Below are 20,260 nucleotides of genomic sequence, written 5' to 3' on the forward strand. Positions count from 1 at the left end.
CCTCGCGCGCGTCGTCGTCTGCCGCCCCACGCGCGCGCGCGCGTCGGGAATATTACGCCGAATATTCCATCGAACCGTCGGTCGGCCGCCGACGTCGGCATCCATCGCGCGCGCCGTCGCGCTTTCGGCGACCCGTCTCCCGTCCACGTCTCGCTCGAGGACGCGGGTGTAAATTCTTCCCATCGCGTCGTCGCCTCGCGCGTCGTCGCGTCGCGCGCGCGCGTCGGCGTCGGCGTCGTCGGCGTCGTCGGCGTCGGCGGCGCGGAGGCGAATCGGCACCGCGTCGACGTCGATGCGCCATTGGCGCCGATCGGGTGTGTGTGTGCGCGCGCCATTGGCGCCGATCGGGTGTGTGTGTGCGCGCGCCATTGGCGCCGATCGGGTGTGTGTGCGCGCGCCATTGGCGCCGATCGGGTGTGTGTGTGTGCGCCATTGGCGCCGATCGACGTCGACGGCGGCGGCGGCGGCGTCGGCGCGGCCGACGACGGCGCGCGAGGGCGCACGCGGACGCGCGCGCGCGTGAAAACGTCCGCGCGCGCGCGGCGGTGCATGCGCGCGACGCGCGCGCGAGGGACGACGCGCCGACGGCGGCGAAGAGCGGAACGAAGCGCGAGCGGAACAGCGCGTCGCCGTCGGCGTCGCCGTCGCCGAGACCGGCGAGCGAGGCGCGCGCGCGCGCGCTCGGGGAGGGGTGGGACGCGTTTGAGGTTGAAGTGGCCGCGGGCGAGGGCGAGGAGGGGAGCGGGCGAGACGAGGGCGAGGGGTCGCGCGGGGAACGCGCGGCGGGGACGAGCGAGCGCGGGACGAGCGAGGAGGGCGAGAACGATCGACCGAGGGATCTGTACGCGGTGTTGGGGGTGCCGTTTGACGCGACGGATTCGAAGATTCGAAGCGCGTACTTAAAGTTGGCGCTCGCGAACCATCCGGATAAACACGGGGGCACGGACGAAGCCAAGGCGCGGTTTCAAGACATCGGCCGGGCGTATCACGTTCTGAGCGATTCAGATCTCCGGGCGGCGTACGACGAGGCGGCGGATTTTGATATCGACGATTTTGGCGTGGAAGAGTACCTCTTGCGCTTCAGGACGTTCGTGTTGACGACGCAGGGGTTGAGTATCGGCGCGATTGGGGGAGAGGAAGACCGCGAGGTTCAAGAGGAAATCGCAAAGTTTCTGAGTCTGGGATGACGTCTTCGGCGACGACAGTGGATGTGCAAAAGAGAGCACGGTCCGCGTGCACTACGTTTCGAGCCCTACGCGCCGAGTGGGAGGACGTCCGCGGCGAGACCCAGGACGCGCTCACGGTTATGGCGAACGCCTCACTCGAGCTCGAGGGCGTGGATGATTTGTGCATCCCGACCTCAGTGGACGATCCAGACTTGCGTAAGGCGCTGAAAGCGAAGCGTGCCATGGCGCTCGACGCGTCGAAGGAACGCGTCGCAGCGGCACTCGAAGATGTCGCGGACATTCGCGCAGATTTTGAAAAGCTCGCCAACGCCGATAGGTATTTCGGCTCGTCGTTGGCGCAATATCCCGACGACGGCCCGCTGTTCAAAAGTCTCACGTTCGGACGGTTCAGAGACGCATTTTCCAGGGCGGCTAAGTTGTTCGTGACCGATATCAAGGCGAAGGAGACGCTTATTAAAACTCTCATCGATCGAGGGGAAAACTCCAAACTCGATCGAGAAGACGCGTTGGTCATCATCAGCGCCTACGCGCTCGACCCTCTGATCGATCAAGAGGCCCTGGACGAGTTCGATGCGCTCATCATTCGCGGCGAGTTATAAATATGAGAACGCGCCGAGAGAGATTTCTCCGACATGTAGTGTCTCAAACCATTCTTATCGACGCGTCCGCGCAGTGCACCTCCTCGGAATGGAACCTTACCGTACGAAACAAAAAGTGCCAAAAAACACAAGAGTGCTCGATAGGAGGTTCGAACTCCTGATCTTCTCCTTACTAAAGAGACGCCTTACCACTTGGCCAATCGAGCGTGTCGGTGTGCGCGCGTGTCGGCACTAGATGGCGCTGACACGGCTTGAATAGTGGCAATGGCATACATGCTGACCCAGGAAAATTCAAGAGAAGGTGTCGCAAACATTATGGGTGTTCTCGGCCCGTCGTCGCGTCGAGCGATTTTTCGACCCGCGCGCACTCGAGCGCGCCCGTGGATTCCCCCCGTCGTCATGTCGTCCACCGCGTCTCGGGCGCACGTGCGACGGAATTCGTCGTTACAAGACGTCCGAGCCTTTGTCGCCCACTTCCCAGCCCACCTGAGCTGGCGCGCCGAGCGCGAGTCATTCAGACACGAAGCGCTGCAGTACGCGCTGTGGATCCCGTTCGCCGTGGTGGCGAAATACTTTGGATTCCGAACCATCTCGTACTTGTTCGCGACGTGGTTCACCTTGGGAGAGGCGATGTTGGTGTACACGCACGCGAGGCATCGAAAGGTGCTCCGAGCGCTTCGGTGGTGGCACATTTTGTTGGTCATCGGGTGCGCGGTGGGCGTCGCGGGGGCGCCGTTGGTGGGGACGTTTGGACGGTTCGTGATGGATTACGTCTTCTGGGGGGTCGTCGCGATGGCGTGCGTGTTCCCCATGGTGCCAAAGACGTTCAGGGCGGACGTTCCGGATATGATTTACTCTCTCGGGTTTTTAAGACGGAAGACGGAGAGCGACGGCGAGTGACGACGGCGGTTGAGACGTTCCCCGATCTGCCTTCTGTATTCGCTAGCACTACAATGATAATCTGTCCAATTTCTCCTCTATTTCCTTCTCTCGCAACTTATCCACGAGATCGTCCAACAAAAACCCATCCATGAAGCCCTTGATGTCGCCCGAAACGTTGCCGTCCACGCGATGGTCCTTGACGCGCCCTTGCGGGAAGTTGTACGTGCGAACCTTTTCGCTTCGATCGCCAGTTCCGATGAGAGAGCTTCGGAGCTCCGCTCGTTCGTTCGCCAACTTTTCACGCTCCATGTCATACAATCTGGACTTTAATACTGAAAACGCTTTCGCTTTGTTTTTGTGCTGACTTCTCTCGTCCTGTATTGCCACCGTAATGCCAGTCGGCAGGTGCGTCAGGCGTACAGCACTGTTCGTCGTGTTGACATGTTGGCCACCCGCGCCGCTGGCCCGCATGGTTTCAATGCGTACGTCTTCATCACGAATGTCCATATCGACCTCCGCCGCGTGCGGTAAAACCGCGACGGAGGCCGTGCTCGTGTGGACACGTCCTTGCGTCTCCGTCTCGGGCACGCGCTGGACGCGATGCACTCCAGATTCAAACTTCAATCGCCCGAAAACGCCGTCGCCCAGGACTTCCGCGCTCCCCTCACGAATACCCTTACCATCTGTCTCGGACATATTCAGCGTCTCGAATCGCCAGCCGCTCTTGCGCGCGTGTAACGCGTACATGCGAAATAACTCTGCGGCGAAGAGTGCGGCTTCATCGCCGCCGGCACCTGCGCGAACCTCTAAAATCGCACCTCGATCGTCAGCGTCGTCCCGAGGGAGAAGCATGATGCGCAGCGCGTGTTCTTGTTCCGGTAACTTGGCATCAATCGCACGTAATTCCTCGCGAGCGAGCTCGGTGATGTCCTTCTCGTCGGATGTCCTCGCGAGCTCGTCGAGCGATTCACGCTCGTCGCGGAGAGACTTCACCATAGAGTACTGCTTTACGAGCGGGTCGAGACGAGCGAGCTCTTTATTCGCCTCGATCACTCGATCGATCGCAGCGTCCGGAGCGGATATGAGGGCGATGAGCTCATCATGACGCTTCGTCGCGGCTTCGCCCTGGGCGTACAATGCGTCAATGACTGGAGCCGTCTTCGTGGTGTACGTTCGTCGTCCTCCGGCTCGCTCGAGTCTGGCGCCCACACGCACGAGAGACGCCTCGCGGAATTTTGGCGCGATAAATTGCATCCCAATCGGTAAACCGCTCACTCGCGATCGTCCAGCGGGTACGGACATCGCCGGTAGACCCGCGAGCGAAGCCGGCACCGTCATGACATCCGCAGCGTACGTTTGCGCCGGAGAAAGCGACTCCAAGTCCTCAAGCTTGGGCGCCGTAGACACACTCGACGGCGTGAGCAAGAGATCAACGTGTTCGAACGCCGTCGTGAAGTCGTTCGAAACCAATCGTCGGACGCGCTGCGCCTTTTCGAAATATTCTGCTGCGCGTTCGCTGCTGAGCGCAAACGCGCCGACGGTGATGCGTCGACGCACCTCTGGACCGAATCCGATACTTCGCGCCTTGGCAATGGCGGTTTGAAAATCTTCCTTGAGATATTCCTCACGCGATAAATCTGCCTTGAGATCGCCGTAGCGCATGCCATCGTAGCGCGCCAGATTACTCAATGCCTCTGACGGAGCAATGATGTAGTAGCACGGCAACGCATACTTTGTGTGCGGCAAAGTCACTCGCACGACCTCCGCGCCCAACGCTTCCATCGCGCGCACAGTCTCGTCCCACGCATCGTATACCTCCTGAGTCAGTTCTTTCACAGCGTACTCCTCCGGGACGCCCACGCGAACGCCCTTCATCGGGAACGAACCGTCCTCGCTCGCCGCTCGAATCGCAAACTCGCGTTCTGCTGTTGCATCTAAATCCTCGCATCGAGCCACCGTCGTGGAGTCTAACCCGTCCTCACCTTGCATGGCCGCGAGCACAACTCCGGCATCACTCACAGTCCGAGCGAGCACACCCACGGTGTCCAAAGAACTGCAATACGATATCAATCCGAACCGACTCACTCTGCCGTACGTCGGCTTCAATCCGACTACGCCGCAGTACGCTGCTGGCAACCGTACGCTCCCCCCGGTGTCGCTTCCCAGCGCGAACGGCACCGATCCATTTGCTACCACCACCGCGGAGCCCCCGGATGAGCCCCCGGCGCTTCTTGCGCCGTCTGAATACGCTGGATTTGTCGTCGTCCCGCTCGATGACGTCCGCGTGTGACTGCCCATCCCGAACTCGTCCATATTCGTCTTCCCGACCAAAATCCCACCGCTCGCGCGAATGCGCTGTATCGCCGTCGACTCAATCACGCTCTCGTACCCTCTGAGCATCCTCGACCCCGCCTCTGTCGTCCCGACGCTCGCACACAGGTTATCCTTGGCCGCGAACGGGACGCCGTCCAACGCGTTCGTCTTTGCATTTGTCTCCTTCGCCTCGCGCCTCGCGTCCGACATCTGCGCGTCCGCGACCGCTCGACGTAAGATCGTCTCTCGCGATTTACCGCCCCCGACGTACGCGCGAGCGAGCGCGTCGTCCAAGTCGACCCTGCGAGCGCTGTACTCGAGCAAATCCATCGAATCGACCTCGCGCGCGTCGAGCGCTCGTCTGGCGTCCGCGATCGTCGTCGGCCTGGACGAGGACGCGGCGGTGGTTGACGCCCGTCGCGCCGTCAAGGACGCGAGCGCACGGGCGCGCATCGCGCGAGAGTGAGCGCGCGAGAGCGCGAGCGAGTGACGGCAGTTCGAGACGGTCGGGGCTCGATGTCCACGCGCACGTCAACCGCGCGGGCGCGCGCGATGCCTCAAGCGACGACGAGGGGCGCACACGCGCGCGTACGTTCGCGCGAAACGGTGTTCGCGCGCGCGCGACGCGTGGGACAGGATTCTTTCGAAATGGGCGAAACCTTCAAGAAATCCTTCGTCGCGTTCTCGCTGTGCGTCGCGATGAGCTCGTGCGATATCGCGCGCGCGCGCGAGTTGTTCCCGTCGTCATCGTCGTCGGACGATCCGATCGAACCGTTCACGGTGTTCGGGACGATTGAGAAGTTGTTCGAGGTGCGGGTGATGGACGACGCGAACGGCGGGACAAAGATCATCGGACGCAAACGAGGAATTACGGCGAAGGCGTGTACAAATGTTATTCCTGCGTCGAGGATACCGGCGAGAGGGGCACCGACGCCGGATCGGGCGTCGGCGTGCGAAGTGGCCGGAGGTGGTGGGAGAGATTAAGGAAACAAAAGACATGTTGAGAGCGTGCGCTCCGGCTTGCTCGAAAAGTTGCGGACGCGCAGTGGGAGAGTACGCGAACGCACAAGAGCGCGGTACAGGGTTCGGGTTGCCCAAGGAGGCGAGGCAAAAAGTGCTCAAGTCGTGCACCGTGACTTGCGGGAAGGATTGTGAGCGAGCGGGTAAAAGTTACAGTTACGAGATACCGTTTCGATTTTAGTTTAAATAGGAAATCGCACGCGACGAGTTGTTTGTTCACGTTGAATTTATGAATCAATCTATTGTACAATGTTTGTGCGCGCGTTCACGACGACGATTCCTTGGATCTTTCCGTCGCGACTCTCGTCCAAGCCTCCTTCGCCGCCTTGGCGTCGCTCTCGTATTTCGCCTTGCGCTCCGGATCGAGAGTCGCCCATCGCTCGCCAAGCGCTTTGGCGATGTCTCCAATCTTAAACGTCGGATTCTCAGCCTTGACGTTCGCGCGCTCGTCCGCGGAGAACATGAAAAACGCGGTAAGAGGTTTCTTCAGCGCAGGGTCTTTCATAGCCTTCTTCTCTTTGGGCTCCCTCTTTGCCTTCTCCTCTTTGGGCTCGTTGGCCGCTTTCTTCGCCTTTGGCTCCTTCTTCGCCTTCTTATCCGCCTTTTTCGCGTACCTACCGCGCGTTCGAGGCGGGCGTTCCGCTTTCTTGCGAAGCAGTTCCACAGCTTCCTCCAATGTGACGTTATCGAGCGAACCGACGCGCTTTAATACGGACTTACCCACGGATGCGTTGATGCCATCGCACGCGACGTAGTACCCGAAAGGACCCATGTTGATCGAGACTGGCGACTCGGTCATCGGATGCTTGCCTATCTCCTTCGGATACTCAAAAAGTCGGACAGCGTCTTCCAAGGTCAGCTCGCTCACGTCTTTTTCGATGTTCGCTACGCCTACACGACGCGGTGCCGGTGGTTTCTTCGCCTTTTTGCCATCCTCCGAAACGACAGGCGCCGCTTTTTCGCCGAGTTGTAAGTACGGACCGTACGGGCCAAGTCGTAGAGAAATCTCGCTACCAGTCTCGGGATCGACTCCCAGTATTTTAGGATATAGCAAGACATCGCTGCTCGCGTCGGATGCCATGAAATCCGCGTCATCTGTGTCGCTCACGATGGCGCCGCGAATTGGATGAAGAGGATGCGTGAATCCGCACTCTGGATATCGCGAGCATCCGATGAATCCTCCAGACTTTGACGGCTTTAGCCCGAGTCGGCCAGTCTTACAGCTCGGACATTTTCGCGCATCGCTAACTTCTTGAGCATCATTCGTCGACGTCGTCGTACCGTCTCCCACGTCACTGACTTGATCCGGATTCACATGCACATAACCGTCGTACTTCTCCTCTCCAAATAGGTGTTGTCCGAGCTTTTCATCCAAGGCGTCGATCACTTCGCTCACGCGAAGTGTAGACAACGACGAGATCTGATTCTTGAACGGTGTCCACCATTCCTCGAGCAACGGCCTCCACTGCACGTTCTCGGCTGTGATTTCATCCAACTTTTGCTCTAGATTTGCCGTGAAGCCGTAGTCGACGTATGTCTCGAAATAATTTGTGAGAAACGCGGAAACGAGGCGACCGCGAGTGGTCGGAATGAGCGCTGCGCCTTGCTTTGCGACGTATTCTCGTTGCGCGAGCACCTTCAAAATTGGGGCGTAAGTGCTCGGACGTCCGATGCCTCGTTCCTCCAAAGCTTTGACGATCGAACCATCCGTGTACCGCGGCGGTGGTGACGTTGTGTGAGACGTCGCAGCGCAACCTAACGTTTGGTCGTCGACATTAACCGCCAAAGAATCACTCTCACGCAACTCAGGCAACCATGCGTCGTTCGAAGGCGGAGGCGCATCGGGTCTCGACGTTCTATATGCGGCGAGAAATCCTGGGAACTTCAATCTGTTGCCGTTCGCCTTGAGCTGTAAACTGCCATCCTCGGAGGATATTTCAGCGGCGACGCGATCGGATAACGCAGGCGTCATCTGGGAGGCCATCGCTCGTGCCCAGATGAGGGCGTACAATCGCGCCTCGTCGCTTCCAGGTCCAAGCATCTTTGCCACTTGTGCCGGGACGCGACCCGCCTTTGTCGGACGAATCGCTTCGTGTGCCTCTTGCGCATTCTTCTGCGTCTTCTTGAAGTAGCGCGGAGACTCGGGCACGTAATCCGCACCAAAGAGCTCTATAGCTGTATCACGCAAGCCATCGATGGCGTATGGCGCGACGTATGTGCCGTCTGTGCGCATGTACGTGATCAAACCTTCCCCAGTGCCGGCGCCTTCGTACAGCCGCTGCGCCGCAGACATCGTTCGCGAAGCTCCAAAACCGAGCTGTTTGTTCGCTTCCTGTTGCATCGTAGACGTCGTGAACGGTGGTCCGCTCGAACGCTTAGCCTCACTGAGCTTCAAACCCGTCACTCGAAGCGAATCACACTCTTGAACGCGTCGTGCGTACGTCTCAGCTTGGTCGTTCGACGCAATGGTAAACTTCCCGAGCTTGGTTCCATCCACATGCGTGAGAGCGGCGTCAAACGAGGCACCATCTTTCGAGAGTAAATTCGCAGTCACGGTCCAGTATGGCTCGCTAACGAAAGACTCGACTTCCTCCTCACGCTCGCAGATCAAACGAAGTGCGACACTCTGCACCCGGCCCGCTGACAGGCTCACGCTCGACGGCAGTTTACGCCATAATAACCCGGACAGCGTGAACCCGAAGAGGTAGTCCAACGCGCGTCGCGCCATGTACGCGTCTACCATGGGCGTGTTGATCTCCCTCGGCGACGCCACCGCGTTGAGAACCGCGCTCTTTGTGATCTCTCCGAACGTCACACGCTTGACGTCCAAATTGTCTCGCAACAACTTCTTTTCCCTCAGCACCTCCAGTAAGTGCCAGGATATCGCTTCGCCTTCGCGATCGGGATCAGTTGCAAGTAAAAGTACGTCAGCTTGCCTGAGAGCGTCCGCAATGTCCTTCACCGCCGCCCTTTGCCTCGCAGTTGACGTCCACGTCATCGCGAATGCCTCCTCTGGTCGCACACTCCCTTGCTTATTCAGCAAATCTCTCACGTGCCCATAGCTCGCGAGCACCTTCGCTCCGGGTCCCAAATACTTCTCTATCGTCTTCGCCTTGGCTGGTGACTCGACGATCATCAACGTGCGATTATTCTGTCTCTGCTCGCTCGCGTTCTGAGCCGCCGCGCTCGCGTTCGCGTTCGCGCGCGTCCACGTTCGCGCGCTCCCACCCCCACTCTCGCGCCCAACGAGCGCCGCTCGCGCGAGTAAAACTACTCGTGATCGCATCGACCTCGCCTCGATCGGTACGCACGCTTGTTTAGACGTTGAAGTGCCGCGTGCAATCGACGACGACGAAAATCTCAAATTCCCAACCGACGACCGCCCCTGTGCGCTCGCGCTCGGCATGCGACGCCTCGACGCGAGTATCCGCGAAAGAAGCCGTCGTCGTGCGATGCACGCGTCCGCGACGGTCGGACGATGGACCGCGCGGCGCGAATAGACGATGACGTCCCGGTCGTTAGGAAAAACCGCCCCACTCGCGGACGCGAAACGCTCTTTACGCGATGCCGCGCGGAGCTTCGAACGCGAAGAAGTACGGCCAACCGATCTACGCCTGCGCCTGGCTGGACGATCGAACCGCTCTGCTCGCCGGGGGCGGTGGGAAGAAGTCGAGCGGGATCCCGAATAGAATTTTGATCGCATCGCTCGAGAGCTCTGACACGTCAACGACGACGCTGGCGGAGGCGGAGGCGTGGACGCACACCGATGAGGACGCACCGCAGCGATTGGCGGTGCGACCCGGGGGGGAAGAGGTGGTGTGCGCGTTCGGGGGGACGCTCGGCGTATTCCGGGCGCGGAGGTCGGCGAGCGGGGCGGAGACGGCGAGCGGAGACGCGATCGGTGAGGAGAAGGGGAAAGATCGGTCTTCGTCGACGTGGACGATCGCGCCGGCGAACGACCTCGGTTTACCGTCGCGAGTGAGCGTGACACCGGACGAGCGCGAGATTAAGTGCGCGGCGTTCAACGCGGAAGGGACGCGTTTAGCCATTGGATTGGAGAGCGGCGAGGTGAAGATTTTGTTGTGGCCCTCGCTCGAGGTCGAGAAGGAGCTCGGTGCGCACGAAAAAGGAGCGGTAACCGACATCGCGTGGGCGCCCGACGGTGATGACTTACTGACGACGTCGGCGGAGAACGCGACGACGAGTAACATTGGACGCGGCGCCGTGGTATGGAGCGTCGAGCGAGGAGAGCGCGTGCGAACGCTCTTCGATGAGTCCATCGCGAATAGCCGGGCGAGGAACGTCGTTTTCCGCGGTGCGGCTTACGGACCGGGAACGAGCGCTTCGACGAGCGTGGCTTGGACCGGGGTCAATCTCGACGGGGAAGGATGGGTCGTAAAGTGGGATGCAAAGACGTGGAAAGTCATTAGCAAGGCGCGCGTCTTCAAGAGCGAACCCATCTCTGGATTCTCAGTAAATGCCCAAGGCACGCTCGTAGCGGTGGGAAGCTCCGAGGGCGAGGTCAAGGTTATCGACGCCCAAAAGTTTACGCTCATCAAGCCCGTGAAGCGGGCGCACATGATTTTCGTCACCGCCATGGCGTGGAACCCAAAAGGAAACGTCGTCTTATCCGGATCGGCCGACGCGAGCGCGCTCGCGACAAAAATCAAAAAACAATCGTGGACTCTGCGATTGCTGCTCTGGTTCACCGTCCTGGTCGTGCTCATCTTATGCTGGGTCACCGTTCTGAGCGCCATATTTCCCGACCCGATCGCTCGCGTGTTGGAGAGTCGTCCCGACTCTTGGAACGCCGTCGCGGATTTCTTCTCCGAAGGAATCAAACCGACGAGCGCCGCTGAATCCATCGCCCCGGACCCATCATCGCTCTCGGGCCTTCGCGACGAGTTGTAAGACGACGAACGCGTCCGTCTCCGCGCGACGTCATCCTCCATTCTCTCACCCCTTCTCGATGTCCGTCACCTCCCAGCCGCGTCGCTCGATCACCCCGCCCTCTTCCCACCGCCCTCGTCTCGACCCGCTGTCTCGCTCGCGATCTCCCGCACCCCTCGCTCGAGCTCATCGATCCGTTCGCTCATCTCATCGATCTTCGTGATGATCGCGTCGCTCATCGTCTGAAACCGTCCCTGCATCTGCTCCAACAGCGACGCGGTGAACTTCCCCAGCTCCTCGCTCGTCATCTCGTCCGCGGACGTCGTCCGCGCGCTCGGTCGCGCCGTCGCCATCGCGTGTCGCGCGTCGCCCGTCGGCGTCTCCCGCGCGACGCGCGCGCGCGGTCGGTATGAACGGTATGAACACATCTCACCGGTCGCGTCGCCCTTTCGATCGCGGTCGATCGATCGATCGAAAGGCGACGCGCGACCGGTGGACGATCGAGGGCGAGGCGCGTGGGATTTTTCGGGTTTTTCGTGCGCCGCGATCGGTCCCGGCGGCACGGTTCGACGCACGATGCTCGGCTCGGTGCTGCGAAAGAGCGCGCGCGCGTCCGCGGGAATCGCGCGCGGGTCCCGTGGGTACAAGGTGGCGGTGCTCGGCGCCGCGGGTGGGATCGGGCAGCCGTGCGGGCTGTTGATGAAGATGAATCCGCTCGTCACGGAGCTGTCGCTGTACGACATCGCGGGCACCCCAGGAGTGGCCGCGGATGTCTCGCACGTGAACACGGCGGCGCAGGTGAAGGGATACGCCGGTGAGGCCGAACTCGGGGCGGCGCTGAAGGATTGCGATGTGGTGATCATCCCGGCGGGCGTGCCGCGCAAACCAGGGATGACGCGAGACGACTTGTTCGCGATCAACGGAGGCATCGTGAAGGGTTTGGTCGAGGCGATCGCGGATAACTGCCCGAACGCGATGATTAACATGATCTCTAATCCGGTGAACTCGACGGTGCCGATCGCGGCGGAGGTGTTGAAGGCGAAGGGGAAGTACGACCCGAAGAAGCTCTTCGGAGTGACGACGCTGGACGTCGTCCGAGCGAAGACCTTCTACGCCGAAAAGGCTGGGCTTGAAACGTCCAAGGTCGACGTCCCGGTCGTCGGCGGTCACGCAGGGATCACGATCCTTCCGCTGTTCTCTCAAGCGACGCCGCAAGCGAAGAACTTGTCCGCGGACGACATCGACGCGTTGACCAAGCGCACGCAAGACGGCGGTACCGAAGTCGTCGCCGCCAAGGCTGGTAAGGGCTCCGCCACGCTCTCCATGGCGTATGCGGGCGCTCTGTTTGCCGACGCGTGCCTTCGCGCGAAGAACGGCGAGGCAAACATCGTCGAGTGCACGTACGTCGAATCCAAGGTGACCAAGGTGCCGTACTTCTCCTCCAAGGTCACTCTCGGCCGCGACGGCGTCGACACCGTCCACGGTCTCGGCACGCTCAGCGCCTACGAGCAATCCGCTCTCGATGCGATGATGCCGCAGCTCGAGTCCGAGATCAAGAAGGGCGTCGACTTCATCAAGGGTGCCTAAAACGCTCGCCAATGTTTTTCACACCGCGGCGTTGACGTGCGTTTCGACGACCGCGACGTCGGTTCGAGTTGAAAACTCCCTTCTGCAATAACACCGCTATTATACTACAAACTAAACGACGTACAGGTACAGCTTATTGTACGCCGATGCGTCCACGCCTCCGCTCTTCCGCTCTCGCGTCGACGAAAACGCCTCCGACTTCACCAACCGCGTGCCCCACTCCTCATCCGGCATCTTGAACACGTACGTCACCACCCTCGTCCCCGGCGCGCATTCCCTCAATAATTTCTCCCCCAACCGCGCGTTTCCTTTCGGTAAGAGATACGAGAACACCACCGTCGCCTCGCTCGCGTCGACGTCGAACGCGCTCGTCGCTCTAATCTCCGCCAACGCGCTCCCAATCTTCGTGTTCGCCCGCTCGACGTTCGCGCGCGCGCTCGCGAGCGCTTTTGGATCAATCTCCGCCCCGACCGATCGCGCGCGTCGCAGCTCGGACGCGGCGACGCACACGCGGCCGTCACCGCAGCCGAGGTCGAAGACGAGGTCGGACGAAGAAACGTCGGCGAAATCGAGAAAGCGCTCGACCATGAGGGCGGGCGTGGCGCTCACGGGACCGAGGTCGTGTTCGTCGTTCGCGCGCGAGCGGGGCGCGGGGACGGCGGCGTCCGTCATCGGAACGCCGACGTGTGCGGCGCCGCGTAGTTTCTCGCGGTGTCTCTACACAGTCAAGCACGCGTTGTTGAAAGAGTTTGACGGCCGAACACTGCGCCGAGCTCGGACGTGGTCGCTTCAATCACACCAACGGCACCGCGCGCGATTTTCTTTCGCAACGCGGCCCGGCGGCGAGCGACGACGAACGGGGAGACCGTCTCGACGGGCCGCCCGAGTTGTTTCGCTCCAATAAAGTGTGCGCACCAACGCCGAGTTACTTAGTAACACGATAAACCCGAGCACTGTTTGAGGTAGAGCGCGCGCGCGCGCGTGACGTTTAAATATCGAGTCATTGAAATTAAATTTGAAAACATCGGACGTGGCCGTCGCGTGCGTTCGACGGCGGCATTGTATTGGCGGTATTATTAGTGCCCGTCTCGAGCGAAAAAGATTCCTCTGCGGTGCGACGCGCGGAAATGGAAAAAATCACGCCTCGACGGTGACGGATGCGGCTTTGACGAAGTCGTCTTCATCGACCGGCCCCCACACCTTTGTTTTCTTACCGTCGTGAAGCTCGATTTGGTAAGGATTACCTGAATCCCAGGTTTTGCGGATGACGCCTCGGACGTATCCGTCGTCGCTGTCGGCCCCGACCTGTGCGAGAACCTTGTCGCCGACTTTGAAGCGAAGCTCGGAGGAACACTTGCAGTCCATGAAACCATTGATCAGGGCGCCTTTATCCAAATTCTTTCCGATGAAGACGAATCGACATTCGCGTGGCTCATTCTTTGCCCAAGTGGCGTCGACGAAACCGCCAGAGAACAACATTCCGACACCCTGAAAGACAAACTTTTGATCCATACCTGCGACGGAAAGCACGCCCTTGTACCGAAACAAATCCGCACCCATTGTTTGAATGATGTCACTTATCCAACTCTCTAATTTATTGATATTGAGGTACCCTTCGAATTTCGCGCTCGTCGAAGACACGGATGGGTCGTGTTCGTGCTCGCCCTCCGTGTTAAGGAATTCGGGATCCATCTTCAAGGTCTTCTCGAGTGAGAAAGAATTGATTCCGATCAAATGTTTCGGATCAACTTTGGAATGCTCACTGTGGTAGATTTCAGCGCTTGGATTTAATTGCTTGATCCTGGTCTCGATGGTTTTGAGCTCGGTATCGGACACCAGGTCAGTCTTGTTAAGAAGTACTCGGTCGGCGAAAGCAATTTGCTCGGCGGCTTCGTTCTCCACGCCCTCTGGTTTTTCATCATCAAGTCGAGCGAGAATGTGTTTCGCATCCGTTACTGTGATGATTCCATCCAGGACAAACTTTGATTGTATTTCATCGTCGACGAAAAATGTCTGCGCCACCGGTGCCGGATCCGCCAAACCCGTCGTCTCGATGATGACCGCGTCGAACTGCGCGATCTTCGAGTAAAGCTTTTTCAGCGCCACCACCAGATCACCACGCACTGTGCAACAGATGCAACCGTTCATGACTTCGATGATCTCTTCGTCCGCTTTCTCAGACAAGATCCGTTCGTCCACGCCCACCTCACCGAATTCGTTCTCGATGATGGCGAAGCGCAAGCCATGACTCGCGTCTTCCAAGATGTGGTTCAGCAGTGTCGTCTTGCCGGCGCCGAGAAATCCGGTGATGATGGTCACCGGCACGCGCGAGGTCTCTTCTTCGCTCATTTTATCGCGTCGTCGTTCGAGGCGTCCGGGGCGCGCGTCGAGTTCTCTCGTGCCGCAAGAACTCGCGTCGGTCCGTGTCGCCATCGCGTCGTGCGCGCGCGCGATGGATGCCATCGTGATCGAATTCGTTTCAGTACAGTACGTCGATTTATCCTGATTGTCGAGTGTCGTCATGCGTGATGAACACGAGGCGTGTACGTATTACATTACAGGAAATCGAAACTGTCATCTCACATAAAGATGTCGTCATCACGGCGTGCGTCATCACAGGCCGCGGTGTCGTCGCGCCCCGTGGTGCGCCGCGGGCAAGCACATCGCGGAATTAATCGCCAGCTCGCGCGTGTCCATGCCGTCAAAGCACGGGCACGCGTCTCCGTGCGTGAAATACTCCTCTAAAAAGTCTTTGAGCTCGAGTTCGTCCGGCGAGATGGGTGGTTTCGAGTTCGGCGCTCGCGGGCGCTCCGTCTCAGTGATTCGCGCAGATTTCTCCGATATTTCGTCTGCGACGCGCAATAAGTCCTCATCGTCCCCTCTCGGGTGTTCCATCGGCACCATCGCCGTCGAGGGCTTGTGCACTGGAATATCCATCAAGTTCACGTCGTACTTCCACGCCACGACTGTCAACAACCACTTCGTGTGCGTCAACTCCGCCTCCGTCGTCCGCAGCTGTCCACGAAGAGTTTCGTTCTCTTTCTGCAGTCTTTCACACTCAGCGCGTCGCGCTCGCTCCTCCATCCGCTTTCGCTCGCGGTACCGTCGCACGGCCGCGCGATTGTCTCTTCCAGTCCCCGATTCGGTCACCTTCGTCCGCGTGGGCGTCGACGGGCACGACGCGGACGCGGACGCGGACGCGTCGGCGTCGCTCCGCCCCACCGCCGCGCCGTTGACGCGCATTTCGCCCTCGGCGCCGCCCTCGGGCCCGCCCTCGGGCCCGAGCGCCCGTCGCGCCCCGCTCTCGGCGCCGCCGCGGTGTCGACATCGATGTCGACATCGGTGTCGACATCGATGTCGAGTCACGACTCGACACGATGCCCCTCGACGTCGCGACGTCGTCTTCGGCGGTTCGCATTCCGCGCGCGACGACGGACCGCGACGACGGACCGCGACGCGGCGACGACGACGCGAGAGCGGACGACGCGAACGGAGGTGAAAAACAATGACGAGACGGACGGCGACGGGCGAACGGACGCGCGGCGCGCGGAGGGGCGAGCGAGGACGCGGGCGAACCATGCGGGCGTTGGGCGGGCTCGGTGGTGGCATCGCGATCGTCGCGAGCGCGCTGGTGACGCGCGGGGTGCGCGCGTTGGACGCGCGCGCCTTCGAATGGGCTGGAATCTTTGAGACACCGGAGAATGAATACGTGTGGCAGGCGCAAAAGGTGGCCGACGCGTACGCGGACGCGACCATGAAAATGGTCATCTACGGCGAAAGCGTCGCGGGACACGATGAGCTCGAAGCACGCGAGAGCATCGGTGATACTGCGATCGGAGGAAATTGCCCGACTGTTAAAACACGAGATAGTGTTTTGATACCAGGTAGTGGGTGTGTCAACCTTGAATTTAGCAACTCCTGGCACACGACGCCGTTCAAGATAAATACGACGGACATCGCCGCCGTCTCAATCTTCACTGAGCACATTCCCACCGAGTTCGAGCGCGACGCGCATTATCTCAAGGACCTCAACGGCAATGATGTGGAGCCAAAAGCTTCGCTACCGGAAACTTCCACCGTAACGAAGTCGAAACCATGGGCCAACGCCATCGGAGCGGCAATCGTCGTCAACACTGTCACACTTTGTGGTGTAGCCTTTCTCGTCCCAGGTATCGCCGAGAAGCAGAAAAAGTTTCCCGAACTGGTAAGCTGCATTATTAACTCGTTTTCCGCCGGTGCACTTCTTTCAGCTGCGTTTTATCTGATGTTTTACGAAGCCACGCATTTAATCAAACCTGCTGGCTCAGATGAGGCAGAGCAAACCGCGTGGTGGGCTTCCGCTTCGATTTTCGGCTTTCTCATGGCCTATTTCATCGACTTTGCTATTGCTGTTGTGTTCCCTTCTCGTGGAAATACAGTAAAGACAACTGACGAAGAACTTGCGGCCAAGGGCGCTCGAGATGACTGCGATACGTGTAAATCACACAAGTATCGCGTTCGAGGTGGTATCATTCTTGGAGATTTCACGCACAACCTAGTGGATGGTATTTTCATTGGCTTTGGCTTTCTGAACTGTGGCACCACTATGGGATGGTCGATCACCGCCGCGACTGTGTATCACGAAATCGCTCAAGAGCTCGCTGATTACTTGGTACTCGTAGACCCCTTCCAGGGCGATCTCGCGCCGTTACCGACGCTGAGCTTAAACTTCGTTTCCGGCATGAGTGTCATTCTTGGCGTCCTCATTAGTGTTGGATCGGGAAATAAAAACGACTTCCTGCATGGACTTCTGCTTGCCTTCGGTGCTGGAGTCTATTTGCAAATCGCCGCAGCGGAGTGCATGCCCCGAGTATCAGTGAGCGCGACTTCACCACGTCTTCGCGCGACAAGTATTCTCACGTTCATCGTCGGCGTTATCGCCATCAGTCTCGTGCTCCTTAATCACAAGCATTGCACGGTCGCTGTCGATGGTGGAGACTCAAACGCACATTTGCACTAATGTGAGCGGACCGAATTTGGGTACCAAGTAGTCATTGTTATTCATATTACATTCCCGTTAAGATCTCGCTCAATCGCTACCACTTGATTTTCAACTCATGAAACCCCTCGCTAGGGCCGAGATCGATGCCCACGGTCCCGGTGCGCGGATCAAAGGTAAACCCGCTGCTTTGACCGTTGATGTCAACCATTTTGGGCGTGCGCGAGGCGTAGCACACGAGCTCGCCTACGCCGTATGCGCACACGTTCGCGCTGTCGGTTGCGACGTCGGCGCTCATGATGGCACCACCACCGTTGTACATCGCACTCAGACCGATGGGGGCGAATGCGACGTCACCGGCTCGCAGAATTTCCGCGACGGTGAAAATTTCCCAATCCTTGTGCGCAAGCATGATGGTGGTATATTCCTTCAGACCAAGGACTCGAATCTCGCCCCTTCGGTGCGAACGCACGACGAATGACGCGTCGGGAGCACTTCTCTCGGCAATCCCCTCCACGTCTCTCGGACGGAGCTCAGCAGTGACGGGAGAAATGGGCTTTGAGAGGCTCGCGAATTGATTCGTCTGGCGAGACCAATACGCGCCTTGAACGTTGAACACGCCAATCACTGAGTTGACAAGGTTACGATTCCAAACCTTGAGCGCGGTGCGACCGTCGCGATTGACGTCTCTAAATAGACAGTCACGCGTAGGACGACCTGGTTGACGGCATCGAAGCACTTTACCCGACGGAAAGACGAGCTGACGAAGAACGTTGAAATCGTGCTTGCCAGGATGGTCGCTCACGTACACTGGACAACCGCCGATGGCGCGTGTCGCGGCGTGCAATCCCCCGGCGACGTGTTGACTCTGGAACATGTCCCAATCAGGGAGCACGATCTCACCCAAGAAGACAGAGTTATACACCACACTCGAGATGTGCACGGTGTGGCTCGCCTCGTTGCCCGGGTAGAAGTCGTCGCTCGCTCGAGCCAACGCGCTCCATTTGAAGTTGTAAATGTTTTCTGTAGAGTGACACATGCAGTTTATGATGCCGTTATCGGGAAAGTGCGCACGAACGGACTCCTCAAGAGCCGCGTGGACGCGCTTCGCAAAGGCTGGACCGCCCCCATTTTTGTACCCCAACGCGCCGATCACCGCCTGCGCGTCAACCTTGACTCCGTCGACCCCAGACTCGGACAGATAATCGTGCATGACAACGTAGAAGTGCTGTAAAGCGTCCGGACTAGGGACACCGACCCCGCCTACCGTTAGAGGATCCCACGCCTGAGACGGTTCGACGGTCAAACAACCGGGAGTGTGCCGCGGGTACTTCATCACCGAACCGTACTTTGCGACGTTTTCCTCATCCGGATGAATACCACCCCAATATCCCAAAAGCGCGTGCCAGCAGTACACGTACTCCACGCCAAGATCCGTCTTAATTTTGCGAACAACCTTGGCCAATCCATCCACGGATTCGGCTTCCGGGAGAAGATCTAACTGCGACGGCCTCGGCGGCGTGAGTCCGGCTAACTTTTTTACGAAAAACTTTGGAAGCACGCGCTGCGAGATCGACTTCGGCAGCCCCCGTGCCATGACGTGCAGCTTCTGAAACTTGGGATTCGCCTTGACGGCATAGACTCGGTGCTGAAAATTACTCATGCTCGACACCACCGCCTTGAGGGTGGCGTAGAAGACGTAGTTCATCAACCAGCGAAAGATATGCCATGTGATGGATCGAAACCTACTCGCATGCAACCGATTCCAATAAAACGACGCAGCCATCGCGGCAAAGAATCCCGAGGGCGGCGTTGCCGCTGTCGTCGGCGGGGGCACGACGACGGCGTTCGCATCCGGGACCGTACCCTCCTTTTTGCTGATTTTACGATACGTTCTATCGGGCAACACGCTCTGCCAACCGTCGTCGATGATGACGAATCGCGCCGGCGTCCCGCCGCTCTTGAGCGTCTCCACCCCCTCTTCGATCCCATCCGGCGTGACGTCGGTGTAAAACGCATCCCACGTGCACCACCCAAAGTAATCCACAGTCTCCGGGACCTTCTTATTCTCCAAGAGCTCGAACGTCCCCAAGATACGTCGACACTCCTCCATCGCCCGTTTGACGGCTTCGTACGGCGACTGCGCGCACGCGAGAACCATCACGTTATCTACATCGATCGCCTTCTCCTCTTCACAATTACTCTCGACCGTCATCCACACCTCCCCCTTCGAAGTACCCTCTAAAGTCGCTCGAAATATCCCCCCACTCGTCGGCAACGCGCACGCGTACGCCGCGCCGTCCTCGAGCTCCATCAACGCGAATTGCGTCTCCGCCTCCACGTCCTCCCCTCCGTGTCCCCACGTCGGCGCCATCCACCACAGCTTACACCGCGCGCTCGCGACGAACGCCGTGCACACCATCTCACCGCACAATCTCTCCCGATGTCTCGCTCGCGCGCGGTCGCCTCGCAGATGCACCGTCGCCGTCGTCGCCGTCCCATCCCTCGCCTCGTCCTCGATCGCGAGCTCGAACGCGTCACCGAGCTCACGAAACACATCCCTCGTCCGCGCGCCGTCGTCGAGCGTCACCGCGTCGCCTCGGCGCGCGAGACGCATCGCCCGTCGGTCTCCGTCGTCGTCGTCGTCACTCGCGATCGATCCCATTCGTGGTCTCGGACGGCGTGGCATCGATCGACACCGCGCTCTCGGACGGGGTGACGACGGGTGATGTACGCGCACGCGCCCTCGACGACGCGCGAGACGACGACGCGCGACGCGCGACGACGACGCGCGGGCGAAGGAT

General features: G+C 59.5%; 14 protein-coding genes across 14 annotated transcripts; 7 read left to right on the forward strand and 7 right to left on the reverse strand.

Moving 5' to 3' along the window:
- Positions 1 to 549: 549 nt before the first annotated feature.
- OT_ostta06g02190 (DnaJ domain) lies at positions 550 to 1,187 on the forward strand (the record flags this gene model as incomplete). The annotated part of the gene is made up of 2 exons (XM_022984020.1): positions 550 to 555; positions 597 to 1,187. 2 exons carry the CDS (start codon positions 550 to 552, stop codon positions 1,185 to 1,187), a joined length of 597 nt encoding a protein of 198 aa, XP_022839221.1.
- Positions 1,188 to 1,306: 119 nt separating this feature from the next.
- OT_ostta06g02200 (unnamed product) lies at positions 1,307 to 1,786 on the forward strand (the record flags this gene model as incomplete). The annotated part of the gene is made up of 1 exon (XM_003079804.2): positions 1,307 to 1,786. One exon carries the CDS (start codon positions 1,307 to 1,309, stop codon positions 1,784 to 1,786), a length of 480 nt encoding a protein of 159 aa, XP_003079852.2.
- A 399-nt stretch (positions 1,787 to 2,185) lies between these two features.
- Positions 2,186 to 2,686, forward strand: OT_ostta06g02210 (unnamed product; the record flags this gene model as incomplete). The annotated part of the gene is made up of 1 exon (XM_022984021.1): positions 2,186 to 2,686. One exon carries the CDS (start codon positions 2,186 to 2,188, stop codon positions 2,684 to 2,686), a length of 501 nt encoding a protein of 166 aa, XP_022839222.1.
- A 48-nt stretch (positions 2,687 to 2,734) lies between these two features.
- OT_ostta06g02220 (Peptide chain release factor) lies at positions 2,735 to 5,311 on the reverse strand (the record flags this gene model as incomplete). The annotated part of the gene is made up of 1 exon (XM_003079805.2): positions 2,735 to 5,311. One exon carries the CDS (start codon positions 5,309 to 5,311, stop codon positions 2,735 to 2,737), a length of 2,577 nt encoding a protein of 858 aa, XP_003079853.2.
- Positions 5,312 to 5,629: 318 nt separating this feature from the next.
- OT_ostta06g02230 (unnamed product) lies at positions 5,630 to 6,182 on the forward strand (the record flags this gene model as incomplete). Its single annotated transcript, XM_022984022.1, has 2 exons — positions 5,630 to 5,905; positions 5,940 to 6,182. The coding sequence occupies 2 exons, from the start codon at positions 5,630 to 5,632 to the stop codon at positions 6,180 to 6,182; spliced, it is 519 nt and encodes a 172-aa protein (XP_022839223.1).
- Positions 6,183 to 6,266: 84 nt separating this feature from the next.
- Positions 6,267 to 9,407, reverse strand: OT_ostta06g02240 (DNA topoisomerase, type IA, central region,subdomain 2; the record flags this gene model as incomplete). The annotated part of the gene is made up of 1 exon (XM_003079807.2): positions 6,267 to 9,407. One exon carries the CDS (start codon positions 9,405 to 9,407, stop codon positions 6,267 to 6,269), a length of 3,141 nt encoding a protein of 1,046 aa, XP_003079855.2.
- Positions 9,408 to 9,565: 158 nt separating this feature from the next.
- On the forward strand, positions 9,566 to 10,912 carry OT_ostta06g02250 (Quinonprotein alcohol dehydrogenase-like superfamily; the record flags this gene model as incomplete). The annotated part of the gene is made up of 1 exon (XM_022984023.1): positions 9,566 to 10,912. One exon carries the CDS (start codon positions 9,566 to 9,568, stop codon positions 10,910 to 10,912), a length of 1,347 nt encoding a protein of 448 aa, XP_022839224.1.
- An 89-nt stretch (positions 10,913 to 11,001) lies between these two features.
- OT_ostta06g02260 (Heat shock factor binding 1) lies at positions 11,002 to 11,244 on the reverse strand (the record flags this gene model as incomplete). Its single annotated transcript, XM_022984024.1, has 1 exon — positions 11,002 to 11,244. One exon carries the CDS (start codon positions 11,242 to 11,244, stop codon positions 11,002 to 11,004), a length of 243 nt encoding a protein of 80 aa, XP_022839225.1.
- A 223-nt stretch (positions 11,245 to 11,467) lies between these two features.
- On the forward strand, positions 11,468 to 12,478 carry OT_ostta06g02270 (Lactate dehydrogenase/glycoside hydrolase, family 4, C-terminal; the record flags this gene model as incomplete). Its single annotated transcript, XM_003079811.2, has 1 exon — positions 11,468 to 12,478. One exon carries the CDS (start codon positions 11,468 to 11,470, stop codon positions 12,476 to 12,478), a length of 1,011 nt encoding a protein of 336 aa, XP_003079859.2.
- Positions 12,479 to 12,589: 111 nt separating this feature from the next.
- OT_ostta06g02280 (FAM173 family) lies at positions 12,590 to 13,150 on the reverse strand (the record flags this gene model as incomplete). The annotated part of the gene is made up of 1 exon (XM_022984025.1): positions 12,590 to 13,150. The coding sequence occupies one exon, from the start codon at positions 13,148 to 13,150 to the stop codon at positions 12,590 to 12,592; it is 561 nt and encodes a 186-aa protein (XP_022839226.1).
- A 465-nt stretch (positions 13,151 to 13,615) lies between these two features.
- Positions 13,616 to 14,911, reverse strand: OT_ostta06g02290 (Cobalamin (vitamin B12) biosynthesis CobW-like,C-terminal; the record flags this gene model as incomplete). Its single annotated transcript, XM_003079812.1, has 1 exon — positions 13,616 to 14,911. The coding sequence occupies one exon, from the start codon at positions 14,909 to 14,911 to the stop codon at positions 13,616 to 13,618; it is 1,296 nt and encodes a 431-aa protein (XP_003079860.1).
- A 180-nt stretch (positions 14,912 to 15,091) lies between these two features.
- OT_ostta06g02300 (Basic-leucine zipper domain) lies at positions 15,092 to 15,721 on the reverse strand (the record flags this gene model as incomplete). The annotated part of the gene is made up of 1 exon (XM_022984026.1): positions 15,092 to 15,721. One exon carries the CDS (start codon positions 15,719 to 15,721, stop codon positions 15,092 to 15,094), a length of 630 nt encoding a protein of 209 aa, XP_022839227.1.
- Positions 15,722 to 16,055: 334 nt separating this feature from the next.
- OT_ostta06g02310 (Zinc/iron permease) lies at positions 16,056 to 17,477 on the forward strand (the record flags this gene model as incomplete). The annotated part of the gene is made up of 1 exon (XM_003079814.1): positions 16,056 to 17,477. One exon carries the CDS (start codon positions 16,056 to 16,058, stop codon positions 17,475 to 17,477), a length of 1,422 nt encoding a protein of 473 aa, XP_003079862.1.
- Positions 17,478 to 17,553: 76 nt separating this feature from the next.
- Positions 17,554 to 20,073, reverse strand: OT_ostta06g02320 (Glycosyl hydrolases 36; the record flags this gene model as incomplete). Its single annotated transcript, XM_003079815.2, has 1 exon — positions 17,554 to 20,073. The coding sequence occupies one exon, from the start codon at positions 20,071 to 20,073 to the stop codon at positions 17,554 to 17,556; it is 2,520 nt and encodes an 839-aa protein (XP_003079863.2).
- Positions 20,074 to 20,260: the final 187 nt, after the last annotated feature.

Source organism: Ostreococcus tauri (genome assembly GCF_000214015.3).
Source record: "Ostreococcus tauri WGS project CAID00000000 data, contig chromosome 06, whole genome shotgun sequence".
NCBI lineage: Eukaryota > Viridiplantae > Chlorophyta > Mamiellophyceae > Mamiellales > Bathycoccaceae > Ostreococcus > Ostreococcus tauri.